The sequence below is a fragment of the Cebus imitator genome, unplaced genomic scaffold (assembly GCF_001604975.1).
Source record: "Cebus imitator isolate Cc_AM_T3 unplaced genomic scaffold, Cebus_imitator-1.0 Scaffold25, whole genome shotgun sequence".
Lineage (NCBI taxonomy): Eukaryota > Metazoa > Chordata > Mammalia > Primates > Cebidae > Cebus > Cebus imitator.
The window spans coordinates 5,337,938-5,365,647 of NW_016107340.1; the positions used below are offsets into that span (position 1 = coordinate 5,337,938).

The 27,710-nt window shown below is 37.6% G+C and overlaps 1 protein-coding gene across 9 annotated transcripts in view; it reads right to left on the reverse strand.

The window, feature by feature from the left end:
* PLCH1 (phospholipase C eta 1) overlaps window positions 1–27,710 on the reverse strand; it is a 246,046-nt gene that overhangs the window by 88,383 nt on the left and 129,953 nt on the right. For all 9 annotated transcript variants that reach the window (XM_037736464.1, XM_017522917.2, XM_037736468.1 and 6 more), the window contains 2 exons: window positions 7,681–7,827; window positions 5,407–5,650 (listed from right to left, as the gene is read on the reverse strand). In XM_037736464.1, the coding sequence (XP_037592392.1) occupies window positions 5,407–5,650; window positions 7,681–7,827 (391 nt within the window). The remainder of the gene's footprint in view (window positions 1–5,406; window positions 5,651–7,680; window positions 7,828–27,710) is intronic.

The following is a 27,710-nucleotide window of genomic DNA, read 5'->3' on the forward strand; positions in this document are numbered from 1 at the left end:
GCTATAGTTTTAAAACCAAACAATGGAAGAATGAATGTGTATCAGAGGAGAGGGCATAGCATATTTCCATTTTCTATGCAATTCAGATTATAACTGTAGATTATACTTCAGAAAATAAAAGCACCCAGACGGGTAAAGTATTATTCCTTCTAAAATTAAATAGAGGAGATTTTCATATTTCCTTATTTCATATTTTGTAAATATCTTATTTCACATTTTTTCCCTTTAAAACATTTTAAAATAAGTAGCTCAGCTCTTTCTAGTTCAATTTTTCCCCATAGACTTGTTAGGACTTCATTTTATATGATCCCTAAAAGTTAAAGGGAGTTCCAGATCTAGGGGAAAATTAACTGAAGAACCAAAAGGGTGAAACATTTGGCACAATTGACTAATAAGTGCCTGAGTCTCATTTTTTTGTGTTTTCAAGGCATGCAGCACCCACTTGGGGCTTTCGACTGTGGACACTACTCTGTGTTCCACAAAGTATATGGCTGGAGTTCAAGGAAGTGACGAAAGGAGTCCAATGGCAGTAATATTTTTATCATTTTATTCTATAATTCTTTATCAAAGCCTCTCAAAGTCTTCTCCAGAGAAGAGGCAGGGACAGCCAAACCCTAAGCATGACTGTATTCTGCAGATACAAACCTTTAGGATAAGCCTGTGTTTGCAAAGCCTTTAGCACCAACATGGAAACTGGCCTTGACTATTGGTTTAGGGGACTGGTAAAGTAGAAACAGAGGTGGAATCAAACCAAGAAATATACGCTAGTCCTAATTCTACTGCTTACTTCGCCCTGTGACCGTGGTTTACTCACAACACCTCTTGAAGCCTCCGTTTCTTCACCTACAATGTCAAGGAGCACAACTTTTAACCTTGAAATCCCTTCCAACCCTAAGATTTCATAAATGAAAAAGCTATTCTTTCCAGTAATGGTTCACATGGTATAAAACTCCAGGTAAAAATGTCCTGATATCTTAAACATGTTCTTTATAATTAAGGTATGAGTGCCCAATAAAGCCCTGAATTAATAATTTATAGCCACACATATAATAAGTTTAAAAAGAGAAATCAGTCATTCCACAGAGGAATCTGAGTGAGACTGATTGCAAAGTAATGGTCTAGGATTTTCTGTGAAGAGACTGTAGGAGCATGTAAAGCATTGAATGATCCTGTCTACTACAGGGGAGGGCAGACTTTTCTGTAAAGGGCCTGATAGTGAATATTTTAAGTTTTGCAGGACATTTTCTCTCAGCTGCAACTATTCCACTCAGTCACTGTCATGAGAAAGTAGCCATACAGACATAAATTAATGAACATGGTTGTGTTCCAATAAAGCTTTATTTATGAACCCTGAGATTTTAATTTCAAATAATTTTCACAGGTCATAAAATGTTTTTCTTTTGATTTTTTTAACCATTTAAAACGTATTCTTAGCTCAGGAGTTCACACAAAAATCAGGAGCGGGCCAGATTTGCCCAGCAGTTTGTGGGGAAAGAATAAAGTCTGAATTTACAACATGCATAACAGGCTGCCTAAAGCCTTCTGGAGGTAATAATTTCCCTCATAGGGTCATGAGATAAGGAGGGGAAAATATGAAGGAGAATGGTCTGATGGAGAAAATTGCTGATCCATCACTATCATCTTTGCATACAGATCTGCTGAGAATTCAGGCATTCATTTACCCGAATAGGAAAGCTAAAGATTTGCCACTCTACCTCTTTTTAGCAATGACAACAGTTCCTATTACTTGTAAAGTGCTTATTAGGTGCTAGGCAGTGTTCTAAAGACTATGTAAATATACTCACTTGATCTTCACACAGCTCTATATTGTAGATACCATCATTATCATCATTACCATGTTTCAGATAAAAGACTTGAAGGCAAAAGAACATAAGTAATTTATCCAAATTTACACAGTATAGGGAGAGTGGGGGCTTTACCCTAGGCAGTGCAGCACCAGGTCTGATCCCTTAATGACACTGGATTTCTTCTAGTAAGTATGAGCACTGCATCATAGCCATCATTCAACATGGCCATACTGCAGAAGTAAGTTACACCCTAGACTGGATGGATTTTCTCATGCAGCCATTTAAGATTCATTATTCTCATTATTCCTTCACAGTTAAAATTTTCAGTCCTAAGTGAAATCTAATTACGAACATCTCAAATCTGTTCTCTTCATTAATGTAGAATTAAATATTTGTAAAATTAAGGATGTAATCCCATTATTAGGATGTTATCTAAAACACTATTAAATTCTGACAAATCTGTATTAAAGTGATTCCCTGACTCAACATAACCTTTCTCATTTTTTATTTCAGCTTCCTCTTTACTATTCATTAATTTATTATATTTCCCTTTTTTTCCTTCACTGACACAAAAAATTAACTGCTTCTATATATAAAATTGTTTCTCTGTGTAGTGCCACAGTACACCTGCTTTCTGAACAGCATATTTTCAGGAAATGAATCCCATAGAACATGAAAACTTTCAAGTGCCAGTAAACATGGACAAACAGTTTCAAAAAACTTTTGACCAACAAAGCAAAAAGACAGTTTATGCCCATCTCTAACTCGTCTCTTTCAAGGATTATGAGAGAGACTTCTATAAGTGACTTAAGGCTCTAGAGTGCTGTGAACTTCTCCTAGTTAACTGCGTGAGGCTAGAAGCTTCCAGATTTGGTTGCTTCCCCTATGGCCACTGCTCTTTCTTCTTCCTTGCTACAACAACCTTGATTTTGTTCAGGCACCCAAAAGCCATGTGCTTTAATGATGAGTGGGAACTGGACAGGAGGAGGTAAATCTTGGTTTAATACAACTGCCCTCAGAGTGTAGTCCTGGGGGTCTCCATAAACATGAAGTTCGTCCTTTTCCAACTACATGTCTGTGTGAGGCTAGATTTTCTTCGTGTATTTCAATCAAAACCACACATCACAACAGACTGAACACAGAAGCAGATAAGAGAAGTCATATGTTCCATTGTCAGACATTAAAGAGATTTGTTAAACGGTAAAGCAATACTACTCTTCTAACTTGTTTTGTTTTGAAAAATACTTTTTATAAAAATGTTAACATGTAACAGAGTTCATTATTATTATAAACACATTTTTATGTCTCACATTTAATCTCTAATATGACAAGTACCAATAAATAGATCCCACATAAACAAAAGCTTTTCAGAATCTTCAGGGGTTTTTTGTTAGTTTTCTTCTTTTTAAGAGACGGGATCTTGCTCTGCTCTCCAAGCTTGAGTACAGTGGTGTAACCATAGCTCACCATTGCCTCCAGCTCCTGAGCTCAGGCAATCTTCCCATCTCAGCCTCCTGAGTAGCTGGCACTACAGGCATGTGCCACCACACTGGCTAATGTTTTTAATTTTTTTGTAAAGATGGGGTCTCACTATGTTGCCCAGACTGGTCTCAAACTCCTGGCCTCAAGTGATCCTTCCACCTCAGCCTCCTAAAGTGCTGTGATTACAGCAAAGAGCCCCTGCACCTAGCCCAAGTCTTCAATTTCTAAGAGCGGGGGGAAAAAAAGGGTTCTGAGATCAAAGTTTAATCATGTCAATTAATTTCTCCTGCAAGAGACTGGTTTAGGAATGAGCCAGCAATAGTAATTTTGGGCAAAGATGAGAAGTTGTCTTTTGGGGGGTTTCTGGTAATTTTTTTCTGTTCCCTTTAAAAAAAAATTGTGAGAAGAAACTCTGCTAACTCTATGAAGGGCTGTGCTTAGAGCTACTGTCTGAAGCTGCAGCAGCTCTGACGAAAGGGCAGTCAGCTGCAAGACCAAGCCAACATGCTGAGAATGGCAGGACCTGGGTCCCTGATGACATCACTGAACCAGTGAATTAGCTGACCCTGGAACTGCCCCATCTCAGATCTCTTGTTTATGAGAAACTGAATTTTCTTTATTGTGGAAGGCACTGTTAGTATGGTTTCTGACATCTGTACCTGAAAACATTCAGTATTTTTGGTTCGTTGTTTTTTACCAAATGTTAGAGTTAGAAATCAAACCAACAGACTTAAGCACAGAAAGCTAAATCCTGCTTGTGTTTTTTTCATTTCTAAATCCCAGTTGCCTTTATTTGCATGCTGTGAATATTGATGAAAACATCATGGCTCATCAACTCAGACTTTTCACACTGTCAAGATCCTTTCATGAGCTGAATTATTTCCATTCTGCTCCAACAATACCCTGGGTAAGGGATTATAGCTAGAGCAGCACAAATATATCACCAACCCCTGGGAAAAAATTAGGGCACACATACCAATGATGGCAAGGGAGTAGCTCTATTCTCTGCATGGATAGAGACACCTGTATTTTAAGGCCATTCAGAATGTGAAGAAGGGAACAAAAGCAGTCAACTAGCCTAATACCCTCACTTTAAAGATCAGGAAATTGAGCCCAGAAAGGCCTTGCTATATGCCCAGTCAATCCCAGCAGGAAAGATGCCTGCAGACCAACCCCATTAATCATTTATCTTGTCAGCACTGCAGGATCACAAGCAAGGTTTAATCAAGAATGAGACTTAGATTTCAGTTTCTCAAGCAATTAAGAGAGGGTAAGTATTAGTAAGTAAAAAAATAACTTCCCTTTTGGTATCAATCAGTTCAGTCTCCAAACTGTAAGTTAGGAGGAGAAAAAGCAGGCCGGGCACAGTGGCTCACACCTGTAATCTCAACACTTTGGGAGATCAGGGCAGGCAGATCACCTGAGGTCAGGAGTTCAAGACCAGCCTGACCAACATGGAGAAATTCTGTGTCTACTAAAAATACAAAATTAGCCAGGCATGGTGGCACATACCTGTAATCCCAGCTACTAGGGAGGCTGAGGCAGGAGAATTGCTTGAACCTGGGAGGCGGAGGTTGCAGTGATTGTGCCATTGCACTCTAGCCTGGACAACAAGAGCGAAACTCCAACTCAAAAAAAGAAAGAAAAAAAGCAGGAAAAAGCTCAGTGCCCAGTACCTAACTGCAACTCACAGAGTATTTGTTAAATTAAACTGACTTCATAACAAAGTAGAATTTTCTCTAATCCAAATCAGTGTTTTCCCAGTTAATGAATATTCCTATGATTTTAAAAAGGCAATGATACTTAATGGGCACTTCCTCTCTCTTAGGAAACTTGAGGCTATATTTGGAGACCTCTGATTGTGGAGATAGATTGAGTCTCTTCAAAGAATTTTGCTCCTGAGTTCATACAAGTTTAAGTTTCCCTACATTTCATGCATTTATTAATTTGGAATGAGAGTCAGGAGGGGAGAGAAGGGTGTGAGGGGTAAAGAAAGAGAAAGGGAAATTATGGGAAAAATTAAAACAGTCTAATCCTTACTTCACACACACACCCATATATATACACAGCGAGCAAGAGAGAGAGAGAGCTCAAAAGAAAGTTCTAGAAAGGATATTGGTCATGGGTCCTCTGCCTTTTGGCAAGGGAGTCTTCATCACTGATGCCAGCCATCAGGTACTTGAGGCCTGTGATCCAGGTGCGGGCCTCCTCGGGGTTGGAGGTGATGAGGTCCAGGGATTCCATGTGGTTGCCATGGTAGATGGTGAAGCAGCAGCTGGGGTCAAAGTTCCCCTCAGCTTGTCTGTGGAATATTTCAGACTGTCGACCCTCAGTCACTTTATAAATGGAATCAATAAGTACTGTGAAGAAAATGATATACACACAGTTATACAGCAGGCAAAGATACTTATTTACATGTACTAAGAAACAAGAAAAGCAAAATCATTTTAAATATAAAAAATAAGTATGAGGCCAAGTGTGGTGGCTCACGCCTGTAATCCCAGCACTTTGGGAGGCCGAGGCAGGTGGATGGACTGAGCTCAGGAGTTCAAGGCTAGCCTGGGTGGCATGTGCCTTAGTCCCAGCTACTCCAGAGGCTTGGGCAGGAGAATTGCTTGAACTTGGGAGGTGCAGGCTGCAGTGAGCTGAGATTGCACCACAGCACTCCAGCCTGGGAAACAGAGCGAGACTCCATCTCCAAAAAAAAATAAAAATAAGTATGAAAAAATTAATTGCCTGCAAGTTGTGGTTTCAAGTTAAATGTGAAAGCCTGGCCCTGTTGTTTCCCACTAGAAACATTCTCTAGATAGCACTTACACTGCCTGAGCTGTCTTGACAACGTTCTCCTAAGGCAGGAATTCAGGATGTGTTGAAATCTGTAGTAAAAAACTAGATATGCCAATTAGGGCAAAAAGACTGGTAGAAAAGGTGGCAATGACTATGTCAAATTTATAGTTTACATATTTAGAGAAAATATGCAAAGACCTAGAGCTCATTTTGGTGTTTTGCAACATCCATAAGAAGATCATTAGAAAACTGAAAGGAAAAAAACTTCTGACACCTAAATAGCCGAGCTAAATGCAATTGGCATTCCTAGAGAAAATGCTATAGGGCTAAAGCGGCAAAGGCAGAGCAGAGCTTGGAGAAGTGGAGAGGAGCAAGGTGACACCAGAGGAGAGGAGGAAAAAGATATAGAAACATAAGGCACACTCCAGGGATGCTAACCAGGCCACTTATGCTGGACTGGAAAGCTTGAGAAGGAGACTTATGTGAGATAAAACTGGAAAGGTAGACAATGGATAGACTACGGAGTGGCTGGAGTCACAGAAATTAGCATTATTTGCGTAGCTGAGCAAATACGAAAGTTTGGATCAAAGAAGCACAGGGCAAGAAGGATAATTTCAGACTAACAAATTATTTTTGATTTGTGTGCTTGTTTATTTTTCAGTAGGAATCAGAAGTGTTGTATATCCTACTGATTGTTTATATACACCATCTACCCCTCACTTCTGCCTTAATGGCAGGGTCACAATTTTTTTCTGATATCAACTCATTTCCCACATGACTCACAGAGAAATTAGCCTATGCTCAGCCCAAGGTCCTGCCGCCTCTGCACTCTGGGACTTGCATCAGTGGTCACCGTATCTCAGGCGTTCAACCTTGGACTTGGAATTATACCGTCATCTCCTCTGCTTCTCAGGCCTTTGGACTCAAACTGAGCTATACCACCAGCTTTCCTGGTTCTCCAGCTTGCAGATGGCCTATCATGTGACTTCTTGGCCTCCAAAATCACATGAGCTAATTCTTCTAAGTCCTCTCTAATACATCTATCTATCTATCTATCTATCTATCTATCTATCTACCTACCTACCTACCTACCTACCTACCTATCCATCCATCCATCCATCTATCCTATTGATTGTGTTTCTCTAGGGAAAGCTGACTAACATGGTGTGGGAAAAAAAAGCTTTAAGTAGGAGTCACATCAAAACTACCTTACTTGATAAATTGAAATGGTGTTGTTAATTCATTAATTACTTAATAGTGCTCAAAATATGGCAATACACTTTAAAGCTTATTAGTTTTATGATGTCCCTCACCATTTGTAGGAACATAAAAGCTCTCAGGCTGTAAAACCATATATTCCAACAACAACAAAAAATCATGTCTCCAACACAGGGGAAATATTACCATTTACAGTATTCATGGACAAGAAAACTTTTATGGATTTAAATTCCCCAAAGATGGTCACTATTCTGCCTCTCAACATCCAAAATCAACAAACTCCAAACTTACAAAAGTTCCACAGATCTGAAACTTTAAGAGCCCACTCAGTATAAGCTATGTGTCACTATGTCAAGCCAAGTAGAGAATTCAAAGATCTGTTTACTTTTCGCCTTCTCACTCTTCCTAGAGGGTCGCCATCGGAGACGTGTCCGGTGCTCATCCAGGTAAAAGAGGCGAACAAGCCCTTTGCTTCCACGTTTCAGTTTGATCATCTGTGTCCCGGACTGCATTACACTCATGCATCTTTCAACTGCAAAAGAAATGAGAATGTATCCAGCTATCAAACAACGCATAGGCATACTGGTATCCAGGTTTTAGAGTCAAATAAAACATCTGATTCACCTGCAAAGACTCCAAGGACCAGAACAAATTTGGTAGAGATCATCTGAAAAGTGAGTTTTTAAGGAATTGATTCATCAGGCCTAAGCCAGTAAAAAGCCTTACTAACAGGAAAAAAAATTTTTACTTCCAGGTAAGTAATGCATTACTGTTTCACAGGGCTATCTTCTGTTCTGTTTTTTGGTATGAGACTTACGACCATTTGATACTTGGATTTATGTTCTTAAAGCAAGTTCTCAGACATTGTAAGTCTTGTGAGTTTTTACAGAGTCAATTATAAAAATATAACACTTTAAATGCAATCAACAGATACAAGATTGGCAAAATGCTGATGATTGTTAAAACTGGATTATAACTACATATGATGTTTGAAAACAAATAAATATTAGTTTTAAATGTAATCAGAAAAAAATCAAGTTTTCACAGTTGAACACAAAACACTTTTTGATGCATTAAACTGCTAAGATAATCCATCTAAAGGAATAACTTGGTGAATGAATCCAGGTAATATCCAAATCACTTATAGTCCAAGTTAAAGCTGTCATTTAAATCCACTCTGCTTTGATGAACCTAGGATGAACATAGGAATCTGTTATTTTTGCCTGTTTCCCCTTGTTTGGAAGTGGTGCCCCAACTTTTCCTTTAAAAACATTCTTCTACCATTTAATATGCCTTTGGTGGCCTGCAAATCACTGCAATGAAAGAATAGATACACCTGACTTAAGCTTGGAGCAAATCTGACCCCCTCCCAAGAACATAAATCCTGAGGAGATCATTGCTTGAAAACAGAATTGAGCCATTCAACAACTGAGATACTCCTGGCTGGTGACTCTAAAATGTGACAGTTGTTACAATTCTTATTCTTCTTAAGACTGACAAATGATCCCATTTTCCCCTTGATTCTGCAAGTTATCCAGTACTCTTCCAAATATTTTTTTATTATATCAGCCAGAAATAGCTTTGTTTCACAAAGATTACCAACTAATATACAGGCATATGTATAAACCATTAGAGCACTCAAAATACCTAGTTCTGAGTACCAACCTTATCAAGCAGTATGTGATTAGAAACAACAGATAAAAGAAACAAAATAAACAAATTTCAGGAATATTAGACTTCAGCTTTTTGGCTATTTTATCTTTACTAGGAAAAAAAAATCTCATCCAACAGCTTAATATTGTATGCATAGGGTACCTATTAAAGGTAACTTCAACATAACCAATCTTCACAATTTACTCCATGAAGTCTTTACTTCCCTCAAATAAATCAAGGAGGAACTGCAAAAAATTAAATATAGTTTCAGGATTTGATACTGCAAAGAAGGTGAAGTATAGATTGCTTTTATTCATTGTATCTGACATATCAAATACCCAAATAATAACAAAATTACTTAAGACAGTTGGGCGTAGTGGCTCACACCTGTAGTGCCAGCACTTTGGGAGGCCGCGGTGGTAGATCACCCGAGGTCAGGAGTTTGAAACCAGCCTGGCCAACATAGTGAAACCCGGTCTCTACCAAAAATACAAAAATTAGCTGTCCATGGTGGTGGGCGCCTGTAATTTCAGCTACTTGGGAGGTTGAGGCAGGAGAATCACATGAACCCGGGAGAAAGAAGTTGCAGTGAGCCAAGATCACCTCATTGCACTCCAGCCTGGATGACAAGAGCAAAACTCTGTCTCAAAAAAAAAGAAAAGAAAAAAATTACTTAAGAAAATAAACACACAAACTTAAAATGCTTACTTTAAAGCACAGAACAAAATTTGAGATTTAGTCTCAAGTAAATTAGTATATTCAACCACCACTGAACATCATTCTTTTAGGCAATGAAAGCTACATATTTGAATTATTGACAGCCACGTTAATCATCTCACAAACTTTTGAAAGTTTCAAAACAAAACCACCAAATCAAACCAACCAAGCCAAAATTCCCAGAAAAACTATTAGAACTTCACTGACCACTGACAATAGATCACACCAATAAACAGATGTTTACAGACCAACTTCCTGTTCCAGGCACAAGACTATGTCATGAGGTGAAGCAAAGAACAAGGAGACTTTGTCTTTGACCTTAAAGAGTACAAATTTTAAGAGAATGAAACATCTATGAAGGATACTTATTAATGGCAATTCAGAGCTGTGGTGAAGAATCCTGTCTGGTTCCAGGTTGGGGTAGAATTCCAGATCTGCTACTTACTAGCTGTACAACTATACATAGTTAGTAACTCATTTCCTTATTTATAAAACGGGGATAATTATATACTTCCTGAATTGAGGTAAGGATTGAATTAGTTAATTCATGTAAAGTACTAAAAACAGTAGCTGGCATATCCTAAACACTAAAAATGGTAACTATTTGTAACAGACTGAATGTGTATTGTCCTCAAATTCATTGTTGAAGCCCTAACTCTCAGTGTGATGGTATTTGGAGATTGGGTCTTTTGGGTGGTAATTAGACACAGATGAGGTCATATAAGTGGGGCCTCCATGATCTCTCTCTCTCTCCATCTCCACCATCCCCCATATGAGGATATAGCAAGAAGGCAGTCATCTGCAAGCTAGGAAAAGAACCCTCACCAGGAAGTGAATCTGTTGGGACTTTGATCTTAGATTTTTCAGCATCCAGTATTGTGAGAAATGAATGTCTATTGCTTAAACTACTCAATCTATGGCATTTTATTATAATAACTCAAGCTGAATAAGACACTACTATAGTTTTATTATTATTGAAATAGTTAAAAATAAGTGCCCAGTCAGAAGTAAACACAGAACTACTATGGGAGATCAAAGAAAAATAACAGAGTAGGCTGAAATGTGGAGAAATGTAGTAATAAGACACCATCGATGAAGACTTGGGGACAGCAAAGGGTATGGGTAGACTATAATCAGAGAAAAGAGAAAATATGAGCCTCTACCTTTGGAAGAGTGACTCAAAATGTAATCTACAGAATGTATAATTCCATGAGCTAGATAAGACCAGGTTGTGGGGGGACTGGGGAGGCTGGTTAAGATTCTGATCCACTGGCAATGAGAGGCTCACTAGGTATATCTGTGCAAAGGATTGGCTGGCTAAAAAATATAATTTAGGAAGATGTTTCCTTGGGAAGATAGAATAAAATAAATTGTTTAAGCCAGAGTGGAAAACTGAGTTAAATATATTATCAGAAATCTAACAGCATTTTTATAAACAATCTCCCTCTTTCCTTTCTCAGCTCCTTTTCCTTTCCCTGAAATGGAACTGCCATGGCTATAACACCTCAACATTTTAACAGAAACAGTGTATCTACATCATATTGTTTCAGCATAAAATCATATAAATCATATAATATATCTATGATACCCTGAGTCTGAAACAATATGCTTCTTAAATTGTTTATGTAGCTGCTTTATGCTTTCTCCCTGATTGCTCCCTATCACATAGACAAGCCATTTGTATAGACGTAAATTGAAAAATCAATATAGACCAATGGAACAGAACAGAGGCCTCAGAAGTAACACCACACATCTGCAACCATCTGATCTTTGACAAACCTGACAAAAACAAGCAATGGGAAAAGGATTCCCTATTTAATAAACAGTGTTGGGAAAACTTGATAGCCATATGCAGGAAGCTGAAACTGGATCTCTTCCCTACAACTTATATAAAAATTAACTCCAGATGGATTAAAGATTTAAACATAAGACCTAACACCATAAAAACCCTAGAAGAAAACCCAGGCAATACCATTCAGGACATAGGCATGGGTAAGGACTTCATGACCAAAAGCAATGGAAACAAAAGCCAAAATAGACAAATGGCATCTAATTAAACTTAAGTGCTTCTGCACAGCAAAAGAAACTATCATTATAGTGAACCAGCAACAACAGAATGGGAAAAAAGTTTTGTGATCTACCCCATCTGACAAAGGGCTAATATCCAGAATCTATAAAGAACTTAAACAAATTTACAAGAAAAAAACAAACAACCCCATCAAAAAGTGGGCAAAGGACATGAACAGACACTTTTCAAAAGAAGACATTTATGCAACCAACAAACATAAAAAAAAGCCCACCATCACTGGTCATTAGAGAAATGCAAATCAAAACCACATTGAGATACCATCTTATGCCAGTTAGAATGGCAATCATTTAAAAATCTGGATACAACAGATGCTAGAGAGGATGTGGAGAAATAGGAACACTTTTACACTGTTGGTGGGAGCGTAAATTAGTTCAACCATTGTGGAAGACAGTGTGGCAATTCCTCAAGGATCTAGAATTAGAAATGCCATTTGACCCAGTAATCCCATTACTGGGTATATACCCAAAGGATTATAAAACATTCAATTGTAAAGACACATGCACACGTGTGTTTATTGAAGCACTGTTACAACAGCAAATACTTGGAAGCAACCCAAATGCCATCAATGATAGACTGGAAAAAGAAAATGTGGCACATATACAGCATGGAATACTATGCAGCCATAAAAAAGGATGAGTTCTTGTCCTTTACAGGGACATGGATGAAGCTGGAAACCATCATTCTCAGCAAACTGACACAAGAACAGAAAATCAAACGCTGCTCATGTGTATGCTCATGTAACAAACCTGTGCATTCTGCACATGTACCCCAGAACTTAAAGTATAATATAAATAAACAAATAAATAAAAATTTTAAAAAAGAAAAATCAAGTCCACTGAAATCTTGAGATTCATCTAACCTCATAAGTGGGTGTTGAACAATGAGAACACATGGACACAAGGAAAGGGAACATCACATGCCGGGGCTTGTCTGGGGGTGAGGGGGCTAGAGGAGGGACAGCAGGGGGTGGGGGGATTGGGGAGAGCTAACATTAGGAGAAATACCTAATGTAGATGATGGGGGGATGGATGCAGCAAACCACCATGGCACGTGTATGCTCATGTAACAAACCTGTGCATTCTGCACATGTACCCCAGAACTTAAAGTATAATATAAATAAATAAACAAATAAATAAAAATTTTAAAAAAGAAAAATCAAGTCCACTGAAATCTTGAGATTCATCTAACCTACTTTTCCCTTCCCCAAACATGACAGTTGACAACCCCTTGTAATTATAAAACTAACCAGAGAAGAAGCACACTCAATAACTCTTTGCAACTCATTGCAGTGAGCAAAAGTCACCAACAACACAGACAAAATATTCTTCCAGTCTCATCTAGATCACTCACATGTCAGCACAAGCCAATTTCTTCCTATTCTGCCTCCAACAGAAACGACTAAAAGCAGTTAAAACCCCTATAAAAATCACTGTCCACCCATGCTCTATAGGTAGATTCCATAAAAGAGAATAAGAATGGCTTTGCTACAGGTAAACAGGGAAAATTTCTAGTGGCTTACAATGATTTAACTTCATCACGCACATTTCCAGTGCTGAAGGTTCTCTGAGAAAAATCTCCAAATGCAGGTTACAGATTCTGGCAGCTGTCAGTATGTACACCAACCCTTTGATTCTACATTCTCCTTTATGGTAGCCTTAATACAGCTAAAAACCAAGTTTATTTGGATACAATGCAGCAACATCCAAGCATATTAAGAGAGAAACACCTACCAACCCATCACATAGCACAAATATTGTTTGTATCTGTTATGCTCTAGACCTCCACATGTATAAAAATGTGTTGCATTAGTTGAAATTGTGATATTTAAGCCATTTGGCACTCTGCTTTTTTCATTTGTATTATAACAGCTTTCCATGTTTCTACCAGTCTTAATAATTATTTTAATGGCCGCCTAACAGAGTAGCATAAATATTTAAAGAGCAGAAGAGATGAGTTGAAAACTATATTCCTAACTTTATTACAAAATTAGAGTTTTAAAACTCTTAATAGAGTTCCATCAATAAAAGAAAAGGCATAATAATGTGGTCTACAAGGTCTTTTAGAATTCAACTTAACAGAATTAAATCAACTCTTTCTGCCACAAGCAGTTTAATGTAAGTAAATTTCCTTAGGGGCTATAAGGTCACTAAATCCCTCAAGCAGAAAATGCTGTAAAAAAAAATACACTTCTGATTTGAGGTAACATATTAATATCATTTATGTTATATGTATATATCACTTGGATATATACATATATGATTATACACATATATATGATTAGTATATATTATTTGGATATATATACATATATGATAACTATATATTATTTAGAGGAAGGTTCTCAAGATTTCAACCAAGTATATATGACATCTAAGAAGGTTTAATTCTTCAAATTATGTTTGACACTGCATGTTCTCACTCATAAGTGGGTGCTGAACAATGAGAACACACGGACACAGGGAGGGGAACATCACAACATCACACACTGGGGCCCGGGGGGCGGGGGGCTGGGGAAAATTAGGTATTTCTCCTAATGCTATCCCTCCCCAATACCCCTACCTCCTGCTCTTGGGGCAATGGGGCGATGGATGCAGCAAACCACCACCATGGCACATGTATATCTATGTAATAAACCTGCACAATCTGCACATGTACCCCAGAACTTAAAGTATAATAAATAAATTTTTTAAAAAATTATGTTTGAATCAGAAATAATCACATTCTATTAGGAATATCATACATGCCACCTGATGTTGATTTTTTTTTACAGCTTTACTGAGGCATCATTGATATGCAATAAAATTCAACTGTTTTAAACGTACAATTCATTTACTTGAGTTTATTTACAGAGTTGTGTGACAGTCTGATCATACAATGTTTCCGTTATCCCTCATGCCCATTTGCAATCACTCCTCATTTTTCCCATAGTCCTGGACAACCAAGGAAACACATTACTTTCTATCCCAATAAATGGGACTTTCCTGGATAGTTCATATAAATAAAATCATATCATCTGCAGCCTTTTGTGCTTGGCCTTTCACTTAGCATAATGTTTTTGCGTTTCCTATGATGACTACATTGTTTCTTACCTTCTTTTCCTTCCTCCAGCCCTACCACATCATGTTAAACTCTTCCACTGGCACTTAAGGTAAAAATTATCCTGAATAGAAGCCTGCTGAGTAAAATAAACAATAGAATACTATGTATGTGTAAAAGATAATAAGGAAGATCTCTATGAACTGATATTGAATAACTTCCAGGAGATTTCAGTAAAACAAAGTATAAACAGGCATATGTAGTATGATATCTTTTGTGTAAGAAAGAAGGGGGGAAATTGCTTAAATATACAAATATCTGCTTATCGTTACAAAAAGAAACCCAAGAAGGATAAATCAGAAAACAATGATCCTCATTACCTATAAGAATGAGAGAGAATCAAGAAGAAAGGATAAGAAAGGGAATGACACCTCTCTTAGTATCCCACATATTTAAAATTAAATCACTAAGAGTGCGAAGGCGAAAACAACAGAAAGTAACACAATCCTGCATCTCTTAAGGGCGAGGATACATTCTGAGAAATGTGACATTAGGTGAGTTTGTCATTGTGTGTACATGATAGAGTGTATTTACACAGACCTATATTGCACAGCGTGTTGCACACCTAGGCTCTAACATATAACCCCTACTGCTCCTAGGCTACAAACATATACAACATGCTACTGTACTGAATACTATAGGCATTGTAACACAATGATAAGTATCTGCATATTAAACATAGAAAAGGTACAATAAAAATATGGTATCATAATCTCAAGGGAACCACTGTCATTTATGTGGTATACCATTTACTGAAATATCATTATGTGGTACATGACTATAATATGTAAACAGAAAGTAATCTATACACACACACATATATATATACATATTTGTGTATATATATTTGCATGTTTGTGTATATGTGTACGTGTTTACACACCTGCATGTATTTCCTTGTTCTAGTCTTTGAAAGAATCAACAGGCAAAATCACCTCTAGCAGTAATATGCACACTTGGTGCTCTGCTCATTCTGCACTACAAAAGATACCTTGAGACAGGTTTTCACATACAGAATCATGACCATATGCCCCGATTAGGATCATACAAGAATATCATTTGCACTCTTTTATGAACACATATATTCTGGGACACTGATCACTAAATTGAATTATCAGGTGTGTGCATGTGTGCATGCGCGTCCACACGTGCACACACACACACATACACACAAAGTCCAGGTCCTTTGCAAGACAATCTTTTTAGTAAAAAGGTACATGAAAAATGTGAACTAATTTCTTGCTAGCTTCCACAGATAAGAGTAAATATGGGTAACTGAACGAGATTGGCTTCTGAAAACAATTTCATTTCTACGTGGAAAAAGCACAAAATGATGCAGGTCATGTTTGTCAAAAAGTAAGGAAAGGGAGATTTCCTAAAACCATCAGAGCAGAAGTAAAGGATATGTGTGTTTAATAATAAGCCCAAACCCAACACCTATTTTGGGACTTGGTACATAGCAGGTGCTGAGAGATCTAGTTTATGGGCACGGCAGCTTGATAACAGCAACTGCCCACAGTTTTGTGGGTACAAAGAAGGGAGCAAACAGAGTTCTGGTCTGTGAACTTCAGAAGGTAACTGAATATCCTACTTTCCTCAACCTAAAAGGCATTTTTCTCTATGTTGTGTGAGTTTATAAAACAGCTGATCTAGCTTTCATAAATGTTATTTTATCTTTCAATGAGACAAAATTCCAGTTCTTCTGAAAGCCTTTTAGAATGGTTTTAAAGAAAAAAACTGATTAACATCTGGAGGTCTTACTACAGACATGATTTTCTTAAATGATCTCTATATAAAACATGACTACTTGGCTGGGTGTGGTGGCTCACACCTGTAATCTCAGCACTTTAGGAGGCCAAGGCGAGAGGATCACTTGTGCCCATGAGCTCGAGACCAGCCAGGGCAACATAGGGAGACCTGTTCTCTACAAAAAAATTTTAAAAATCAGCCAGGTCTGGTGGCACAAACCTAGAGTCCCAGCTACTCAGTAGGCTAAGGCTAGAAGATCTCTTGAACCCAGGAGGTTGAAGCTATAGTGAGCTGTGATTGCACCACTGCACTCCAGCATGGGAGACAGAACAAGGCCCTGATCTCAATCAATCAATCAATAAAACATTAAGTGAAGCCATTACCTATGAAGAGCAGTTTTATATAAATATATATAACATATAAACTTATTATAGTTAATTTATATAAAACTGCTCTTCACAGCAAATGGCTTCACTTAAAAAGCTATTCCTTGCCAGTAGTAAGGCCTTAAAGACAAATGATATAAGCTTATGAATTAATGTGCTTACAATCATGGAGAGCTTCACTTTTACTAAGTCTTGATTCTTCCCAGTAAAGAACAAGCACTGTGCAGTTTGTTAAGTTTTTTTTTCATTGCCTAAATCATTCCTGTGGAGAAGGCAAGATTATTTAAAAGGCTTTTAAAAACTAATTGGTTAACAGTTTGGAAATTGTGTGCAAACCTTGCATGTATATATTCAATATGTTTGTAAACTTGATAAGTACAAATAAAGAGAATTAAGTCAAAGAAAGGGTGAAAGGAATTAAACAGTAATTTTTTAAATGTCAGACCTTTTTTCTATTTGTATTAAAGCCTTCCACATAACACTTTCTTTTTAAATGATGTCTATTTTATATGTAACAATTGTATCTGTTCTATGTTTTCCATACTCCTGGGAAACAAAATGAAATACTAAAAATTCATGACAATATAGTGGTGAGTGTGGTCATCAAAGCCACTCAGAGAAAGGGCACCCTAAACCCTTTTAAGCAAAAGGTAAGAATGTCCTGCTAGTCAGGCTTCTGGCTTCTCTCTGTGCAAACTGGTTAAAAGAATGATGACATTTTGATGATGTCTGCCTCCTCTGCAAGGTTTTAATTAATGATAAAAAGAATTAGTGTAACAAGTCTTAGGTCATAGTGAATCTGGTGTACTTTGTGCTGTGAATTTGTCTCTCTGTGTCATTTTGTCATGGAGAGTGTTCCACTGGATAAAATGCAAGCCTAGGACTCCTGCCATTCAAGCTGGCCCAGCAGACTGGTCAGTTATAAACTTTGCTTTGGGTCCCTGAAACAAAAACCAAATGAGGTTTCCCTCTTGTTTTATGTCCTTGGGAGCATGACCCTGTGACCATTTCAAGGTACTCTCTCTTTGTCTCCACCCTTGGACAGTGGGAATTGTCAGGTTCACATCAGGTGGGTAGTCTGAAAGGAGTCAGCGCACTCTTAGTCCTAATGTGTCAAACCCTTGGGGGAATTTTGTCTTAAAAGGTATCATGCTACCTTAAGCCAATTTCTGAGAATAAATTCTTGGGAACATGGAAATGCCTCCTCTACCCCCTCTCTAGAAGTATTTCTTGCTTATATGATTTTTTAAAAAACAACCTGAAAAATTACCATTTGGCTATAAAAAACTTTTGGATTGAGTCACTATTAGAACTAAGTACACTATTAAAAACAAAACACTTTAGCGATCTCTTATTCTCAACAATTTTTTAAGGGTTTAAATTAAAAGAAGGATGCATTACCCTTAAAAATCATCTTAAGCAGGTAAAATCCTTTTCAAGCTCCAGGCTCCTTCTGGGAAGAATAATGACAATTGCCCCACGTATGCTGTAGCTCAGTAGCAAAGGCATTACCCTTTCGCAATGGCGGCCTGAGTTCAACTGCTGACTTAGAGAATGAGTCCTTTCTGCTCTATTATTTGTGTGACCTTTGTCATTTATTGATTTTTTTTTCCCCTTTCTGAACAACTTCTAACTTCTTGTGTTGAATTTTCCCTTCTCTGAGCTACCTTTGGGGTGATTCTAGATCTTGTAAAAACCATCTGCCCTCTTTGGAGATACCTCATGCATCTGTGATTAAGTCATAACCTTAGTTCATCCTTACTGGTTTCACTTGGGAAAAATATCTTTGTGGGAAAAAAGAAAGAAAGAAAGGCGGCTTAAAAGACAAGGGTGTCATCTGTTTGTCCCAGCTCTAGCTGGTAAAAGGAAATTTTAAAGAATTTTTTTAAGAAAAAAGAGATCTAGAATTAAAAGTCAGCTTAATTAAAAGCAGATGTCACAGCTATACATATATTCAAAAGGGCTTTATGCTTTTTTCTCTTTTTGAATCTTGTTTTTCTAGGAAAAAAGTTTTCTTCTCAGTCTACTGAATTGTTTCTCCATTTGCTTCTGTCTTCTTCTCACCCCTGATTCCCACAGCAAGGTAATTTCTGACAGCTGAGACTCTTTGGGAGAAACAGAAGAGGCTACCCCACTTTAGGAAAAAACTCTGTTTTCCTCATGGAACCCCAAGAACTGTAAATGAACAGATCCCTGTCAAAATCTAAGACTTTGATCTGTTTTGCATTGTACTACCTGATCTTTTTTACTTTGGGGAGCATCAAAAATAACTTTGCATTATGAGGAAACTTTTAGTTTTGGTATGGAATAGCTAGATAAGAAATATACTTTTAGAGATATACTTTCAGCCTTGGTACATAATTAGCTATGTAGGAAATATCCTTTTACCATTGCCCTGCAGTAATAACCATTCACTAGAAGTGGCCGTTGCTTATAGTGAATGTATATTACTACAGGACAATATTCCTTTTTTTGCACATTTAGATAAGAAAAGCATGCTCTTGGGCATGTAGAAGATATTGAATGGGGAACAGGTTGATAACAGAGGGGGTTGATTGGCATCCAGCTGCCCATCAGCCTTGGGAAAATGTCTTTGTAATGAGATATCCTGTGGAAGCACTGTAATGCCTCATCCGGCTGAGTTTCCATCTTTTTGAGGACCCAAAATTCAATATATAAATGGGATCTTTAATCCCCGGTAATCTGTTTTACGTTCCAGTTGTGCCTGCTTATTATGCCCTAGAAACTGACTTTCTCTTCATTCTGTTCCTTAAAAGGCTTCACCCCAAAGCCAATAATACAATTTTAAAATGTACATCTTTAAGGAAATCTCTGTATGTAAGAGTGTCTGCTTTTCCTAGCCTAAATCATGTGAACTTTTAGTCACAAAATTTTTTCTTGGTTTGAATAAAATATAAATCCTCTATCTTGTTTGACCTAAGAGTTACCCTCTTAAAAAAGCAAATTTAGAGTTGCCCAGCTGACCACGGTTTAGGATAGGAAGCAAGTAATCAAGAGACTGATGGTCTAAAATGGGAAAGAGAAACTTAAAAACTGGCAAATAAAAAATGTATTACTCTAACTCATCTGCTTCTGTTTGTCTGTGTATTTACATGTGTTGTGTGTATGATATTTATATGAGCTCTAATTAATTGGTTTAAAGAAAAAATAAGTGCTTAAATAATATATTTTGTCAAAAAAATAAAAGCATGAATGCCTTTTAGTATTTTTTTTTAATCCATAGTAATCTTTGGTTAAATAAATACACTGTTTGTTTGTTTGTTTTCTTTTAGACAGCATGTCACCAAGGCTGGAGTGCACTGGTGTGATCACAGATGACTGTAGCCTTGACCTCCCTGGGCTAGGGTGATCTTTCCACCTTAGCCTCCCAAGTAGCTGGGAGTACAGGTACATGTCACCACACCTGGCTATTTTTTTTGTATTTTTTCATAAAGACAGAGTTTCACCACGTTAGCCAGGCTGATCTCAAACTTCTGGGCTCAAGCGATCTAGCTACCTCGGCCTCCCAAAGTGCTAGGATTACAGGCATGAACCTCTATTTTATTTAAAGATTACTAATAAAATGGAAATGTCTTCAAAATTTAGGCATTTGGGAAGAAAAATGGTTGATAGGAGTCAGGACTAAGATTCAGCTACCATTTGGACGAACAGGACAGAGGGTGGAGACTCACACTGGGAACTTCTGCTCCAAGACCCCACTGCAGGAACGTGCTAGGAAGATCAAGAGTTCACAGATCCTGTGGAAGCAGCAGCTAATTCTGCAAATTCTATGAGACAGCCAAAAAACTGAGTTCCCAAAGTGTTAGAGGGGAAAACCTGCCTTCAAACACATATACCTCCTGGGGAACCTGAAAATCCAGATTATAGGAGAAGGAATTAACTTTACTTAGAGCTGAAATGGATTTAGGGAGACAAGCAAAATATTAAAGTAGAAGAAGCAGCAGGAACAGCCCTGGAGGCACCCCCAGTCACCAGCTCTAGACTAGGGAAGCCATCCTTGACTTTATCTCACAGGGGTCCTTGGGGAAGGCAGCCCACAGAACTAGTGAGGGGGTCACTAGGAAATAGGAGGGTGAAAGAACTAGGAGGGTAAAAGAAGCTTCTAGCTGAACTTTCTCATAATTTCAAGCATGAATTTTCTTAAGCAGAATCTGGAGAGACAAATGTAAATTGCTACAGGAGCCATGGCTGACAGTGTGAGGAGGTAGGGAGGGGTGGAGCCTGAAAGTCATGCTTACTTTCTCAACCAAGAGGCTAGTAGCCTGGGGCAAGGTCTGAGCCTGGTACCTAGGTTGCCTGGATATAAACTGCTGGCAGGGCACAGCAAAAGCTACATAGGAGTTGAGTAAGGCCTGTCACTGCTAGTTTCCCCTCACTTCCCTGGAAACCATTTTGCTAGCTTCATGGAAGCTGGGTGAGGCGTGTCACTGCTAGCTTTCCCCCACTTCTCTGGAAACCTGTATGATGCAGCAGAGGCAGCTGTAACCCTTCTTGGAACATAATTTCATCGGCCTGAGACTCACTCCCTATCCCACACTGCAGCCTCAGCAAGTCTCACCCAAGAAGAGTCTGAGCTCAGACCCACCTAACCCTGTCCCCACCGGATGGTATTTCTCTACCTGTCCTGGTGGCTGAACACAAAAGACATAAACTCTTGGGAACCTTACAGCCCCTCCCATCGCCTGAAAAACCAGAATATTTATCCTGGCCAGCTTAGGGTAAGCTTATATCCTCTTTCTACTACTGCAGCTGGTGCTGTCTTGAAAGTGCCACCTCCTGACTAGTGGGCAACCAACTCAAGCAGTTACAGCTACTCAAGACAGAATAATTCTGTTCCCAGGAAAGAGAAAACAACAGCAAATTTCACTGCCTGCAACATCCTGGCTACCCAGAGGTCCTGAGTTGGTCTACATGACAATTTCACTACTACCATTAACAGCATTCAAGAAAACCAGCACACGAAACAAAACAACAAGCAATGAATCTAAGAGTCTACTTCATTCCCCTGTCAACTCCATCAAAGCAGGCCTGGTATCCACAGCTAGGAGACATGAAGACACATGACATCACAGGACTCTTTGCAGACATTCCCCAGCACCAGCCCAGAGCCTGTTGCCCCACTGGGTGGCTAGATACAGGATAGCAATTACAATCACTGCAGTCTAGCTCTTAGGAATCCCCATCCCTAGGGGAAGAAGGAGAACACCACATCAAGCGATCACCTCATGGGGGAAAAAAAAATCTGGACAGCAGCCCTTGAATCCCAGATCTTTCCAATGAAATAGTCTACCCAAATGAGAAAGAACTAAAAAGGCAATTCTGGTACTATGATTAAAAAAAAAAAAAAAAAGGTTCCATATTACCCTCAAAAGATCACACTAGCTCCCAGCAATGGATACAAACCAAGGACAACTCCGTGAATTGCCAGAAAAAGAATTCAGAAGGTCTATTATTAAGCTACTCAAGAAGATACCAGAGAAAGGTGAAAAACAAAGAAATTAAGAAAACAATAAAGGATATAGATGAAAAATTTGCCTGACAAATATATATAATAAAATAAAAATAATCACAACTACTGGAAATGAAAGACACTCTTAGAGAAATACAAAATACACCAGAAAGTTTCAACAATAGCCTAGAACAAGTAAAAGAAAAAACTTTAGAGCTCAAAAACTACCCAGGTGAGGCAGAAGAATCACTTGAACCTGGGAGGTGGAGATTACAGTGAGCCGAGATCATGCCACTGCACTTCAGCCTGGATGACAGAACAAGACTCTGTCTAAAANAAAAAAAAAAAAAAAAAAAAAATTGCTTATACTGAAAATAAAAATTATGCATTTTTAGAAAGGTATGGAAATTATAGTTTCTTCTAAGAGAAAGTAATTCTGTCTAATGTAGAGGGTCTAAGAATTGTTTTAAGATTGAAAAAATGTAAAACTGAAAGTTTAAGCAAGATGTAGAAGGTTTGTAAAAGATTAATCTCACAAAGAAAATTTTATGTGTGAGCAAGGTGACTAATTAAAATGGCATCATTTAGTTTTCCATAAATTAAACATTAGCACTGATGCAGGGCCAGAACGTGAGCCCATGTGTCAGAATAACAGGGTTCTCTTGGAGCACTGATCTGCTCTTTAACAGAAAATTGTAAAAGGTTATAAAAGGTTTAATAAGAGTTTAATAAACTGTTATTTTATTATTAAACTGGTTAAAATTAATTTACTTAAAAATTTTTATAAAAATTAGCTTTAGCATTAATACATTACTGCAAAGAAAAAAATTGATTTTACCTTTGAACGAGATTTCTGCTAGCCTACAGGAAAAGAGGAAAGAGAAGAGACAGATTCAGTTGACCTCCTACTGTCTTTATTGGGTCTTGTTATTTGGAAATCTGTCTCTTCTTTATAAAAGAATAAAGAATTTTTGCTTTTTTTTGAAATCTTTGAGTTAATCACTTTGGCTAAATAAATAAACCGTGGTCTTAATTTTATGACATCAAGTGTTTTAAACCTTTGATATGTGAGAAACTTTCCAAAATCAAATTCTAAATTAGCTTTTTTTGACCTGATTAAGCCTTATAGATATTAGTTCCCCTAGAGTCCGAAAGAAACATATTCAGTTTAATATAATTAATTTAATTTAAACCATACAGAAAATCATTGTCAAATATAAATTAGTGTTTAATTTTCTTTGGGTCATATTCATAAGTGTTATTAATATAGGTTCCAAAATTGTAATTCTGTCAATATATTATCAGTAATAATTATCATCATGTGCCACAGACATAACCAAATTTACTTGTCAATTGTGTCTTTAACTTTGGTGTCCTAAGACTTTTGTCATTCATTCACAGACAATTGCTCTGTTTGATCCTTTTCAGAGGGTGGTTTATAATCAGCTGCAGGACTCTGACAGGTACCCTTTAATGTAGGCCTCTGATAATTTTGGTGATTGGGCCATTAGAATAGAGAAAAAAACTTATAAGATTCTCTTGGAAAGCTAATGTGTTCATAAATATCAAGCAGAAAAGGAGTTAATTGCATGGACTGAACCAATAGAATATTGAATAATATTCTATTATAATAACCAATAGAATAATCCTTTTATGACTTTTTGCTTGAAACATTGCTGATCCTTTTGTTTTTCAGAGTCAAGAAAACTTGTTTTTTCTTTTGAGCTATTTACAGCTTTTAACAATGAGGTATACTCCTGTGAGCAAAATTTGGAAAATATTTCTTTCTCTCTACATGATTTCTCCAGAATTTGGAAACTATTTGTGAGTATTCTCAAATTATGGCAATATGGTTATTTTCATACACACAATAAGAATCTGTTTTCTTTTACAGGAGCACAGTGGGAGACGCCAGTTATTTTACCAAGGTTTTAACTGAAATAGCATTCTTTTAAATAGAAACTGACTGCTTTAATGAATCAGAGGTGATTTATACAGCCAATAAAAGTCGCTTGGGAAAACTGGCCTCACATACCTTCTCTACCCAGTCCCTATACAGGGTTTCTAACCTGTGGTAAGTAAAGAATGCCACTTTCTAACATGCCCAGGAGTCCCAATTTATCTTGGGACCTCCATTGGAAAAGAATTCATCCAATTCACACAGGTATTTGCAGGCACAAATAAATCCATGGATGGATTTGAGGCTTTAGAAAGTCTAATCTGAGATTCCTTATGGAAAAAGTTCTAACAACAACAATTTGAAAGACAGCTTACATGACAAATAAGTATTCTTGTTGCATCTTATATAAATAATCAGGCCAAATATAAGACTAAAACTTATTTTTGCAAACAAATTAGTTCTACCATGATTTGCCTTGGATAAAAATGAGAGAATGGAGAAAGTTTATAATACACCCTGTTGTTTTTGAGGTTTTTTTAAATATGTATTATTTTCTATAATTTGGACTGAATCTTAAATATTTTCTGGATTACAAGTCTTCAAACTAACATTTTCAAAATGTCATCCATTTTTCTGACTAAAACGCAACAGAATTGCTACTACCTTTTTCCTGAGGCCCTATAGGCTTAACTTATTCCTTGTGATACAGTCAAGAAAAAAAATGTCAGCCACTGTCCTCCTCTGTAACTAAAGATTCTTTGAGTCTAACATCTGGATAGATGTTCCTACCATTAATGTTTGTTTTTCTTGTTTCCATAGAAATGCCTCTTACTAAAAGTCTGTTTGCCTTATATTTCAGACAACAGGGGATTCGTTTTCCAGCCTATTTATTTAAATTCCAAATGGCATCTGATCTTCTTTTTATTTTTAGATGGGGCTCTGGCTGTTGCCCAAGCTAGAGGACAGTGGCACCATCAGGACTCCCTACAGCCTTCACCTCCTGGGCTCAAGTGATCCTCCCACCTCAGCTTCCTGAGGAGCTTCCTGAGGGGAAAGAATGCTGACCAATTGCTTTACAGTCTTTTTGCCACAGGTTAGACCACCAAGCGGCCCATTACTCAAGATAACCATTGCGACCAGATAATGCTGACCTGCATACCCTACCCCTCTTGTGATTTGCTCAGCCCAGCCTGCATACCCTGCCCCTAATATCAATTCCCACACTTTGCCCAAGAAAAAAGCCCTATTGGCTCTTTTTGGAGAGTCAAGGAATATTTTCTCTCTCTTTCTCGTGCTGCCTCCCTTATGTCTGGGCAAAAGCTCCAATGAAGCCTTGTCTGGGAAAACTCTTTTAGCCTTATGTCAATTTCTACTACATTGACAGCCTCCAGAACTTATAGTTGGTAACACCTCTAAAGGATACTGAACACAGTACATTACACATTCTAAACACAGAGTTAGTATTTGTTAAGGTTGTTATTGTCTAATTCATTTCTTAAAGCCACTGTACACTCTATAGTATACTCTATAGTGTACAGTGCAAGAGTACTGTACAGTGCAGGAGTAGTGTACAGGGCAGTGTACAGTACAGGAGTCCATCTACCTCCTTCATTTAACTGCGTTGTAAAAAGGGATGTCTATTCCATACTCCAACAAATTCATATATCCCCGGTAGCTCCCAATTCTTACACTTGAGCCCCTATTTCCTTCACCAACATGAAGCTGATTCTCTTTTTTTCAAAACAGAAAAAGTTTAAAAAAAAAAAAAAAAAAGGCTAACTGATTTCATGCAAATTGTCCTAATTTTATCCAGAGAGTTCCAAATCCCCTATGTCTTTAAGGCTTTCTATCCAAGAGTCAAATAGCAGAAAATGGAAAATCACATTTAAGGCTTTCTATCCAAGAGTCAAATAACAGAAAATGGAAGAAGAGATCACATTTTGGCTGGAAAACAGAGCCATACTCCCTGCCCCCGACCCAAAGACTTTGTTGCCCTCAGGCCAACAGACTCCCAAGGGCTAAAGGCTTCAGAGACCACCTGCTGTGCTGAAGCAGGCCTGACAATTTCCAAACACCGACAGTTGGAAATCAAGTTGTGTGGCATTTAAAGCAGGTACCTTATTTCTATGGCAGATGTTTTTGTCAAAAAAAAAAAAAAATCCATCTATAAAACAAAAATAGAACTCTGTGTGGTGAGGAAAATGCCTGGGAGAATCCCCTCAGGTTTACTTTTCAAAAATCATTTGTCCTCATCCAAACCTTTGTCCTAATATCATAAGCTTCCTTTAAACAAATTAAATAACATATAAACACTGCTGAGTAACTAAGTGTTCATCACAGCCTATTTATGGCATTTTGATTGGAGTTGTTATCCCAAATCAGTGTACTACAGATTTCAAAATCGCTTTTAAAAAATAGTAAAAAAAATCTAAATATGGAAGATGAAAAATACTGAAAACTTCTTATCATCAAAGTATGCATAGATAATAAGAGCAGATGTGTTACAACATTTTTTATATAGTCAATCCCAGAAAAGAAAAAAAGGCCAGCTTTAAACTATAACCCTCTGCATAAAAGATTTGTTGAGTCTGAATTCAGAAATAGTTACACATACTAACGTATGCATGTACAACTGCCACACGCTTCCTGAGCAGTATGAGGCTGATCATACAACAAGAATAAGCAAGGCTGAGAAGATTACCCTATGATTGGTGTAGTTTTTCAAGTAAAGCATGGGAAGTATATAATAACTGACAAGGAACAGGAAAAAATGTCATGGAGAACAGGGGAGTGTCAGGGATAGATTGAAAGAGAGAGTAGGAATTATATAACACAATGGTGGCAGGGACATGAAGACACAACAGGAAGCAAAACCTTTGAGGGTAAAGAAGAGAGCCAGCAAGAAAGAACCAAAGTAAGAAAGAGCTGCAACCAAGAGGGAAAGTGGGAGTTGTATAAGAAAAATGATGAATATCTGACAGCCACCTGAGAAGCTCCCAATGTCAGAAACACAGGACACTGAAAGAGTGTCTCATATATGACACTGATAAGTCAATGAAATAAAAGATATCTATTTCAACCACTATAGTCGATACAATTTTAAACACATAAGTACTGGCACATAACTAACTCTATCCTTCTAGAGGCCATTCCAGAGTAAAATTCCACACTTCATCTAATGTGGGCAAAGACAGAAACCTTCATGGAAAAGGATGGTAAGTTTAACTACATGCAAAAATATCTATATAAACCACTCAAAACAATAGGCTGGGAGAACATGTTTGCAAGAATATCTAATAAATAAAGGTTTAATATCCATTACATAAAGGATTCCTGCAAGTCAAAAAAAAAAAAA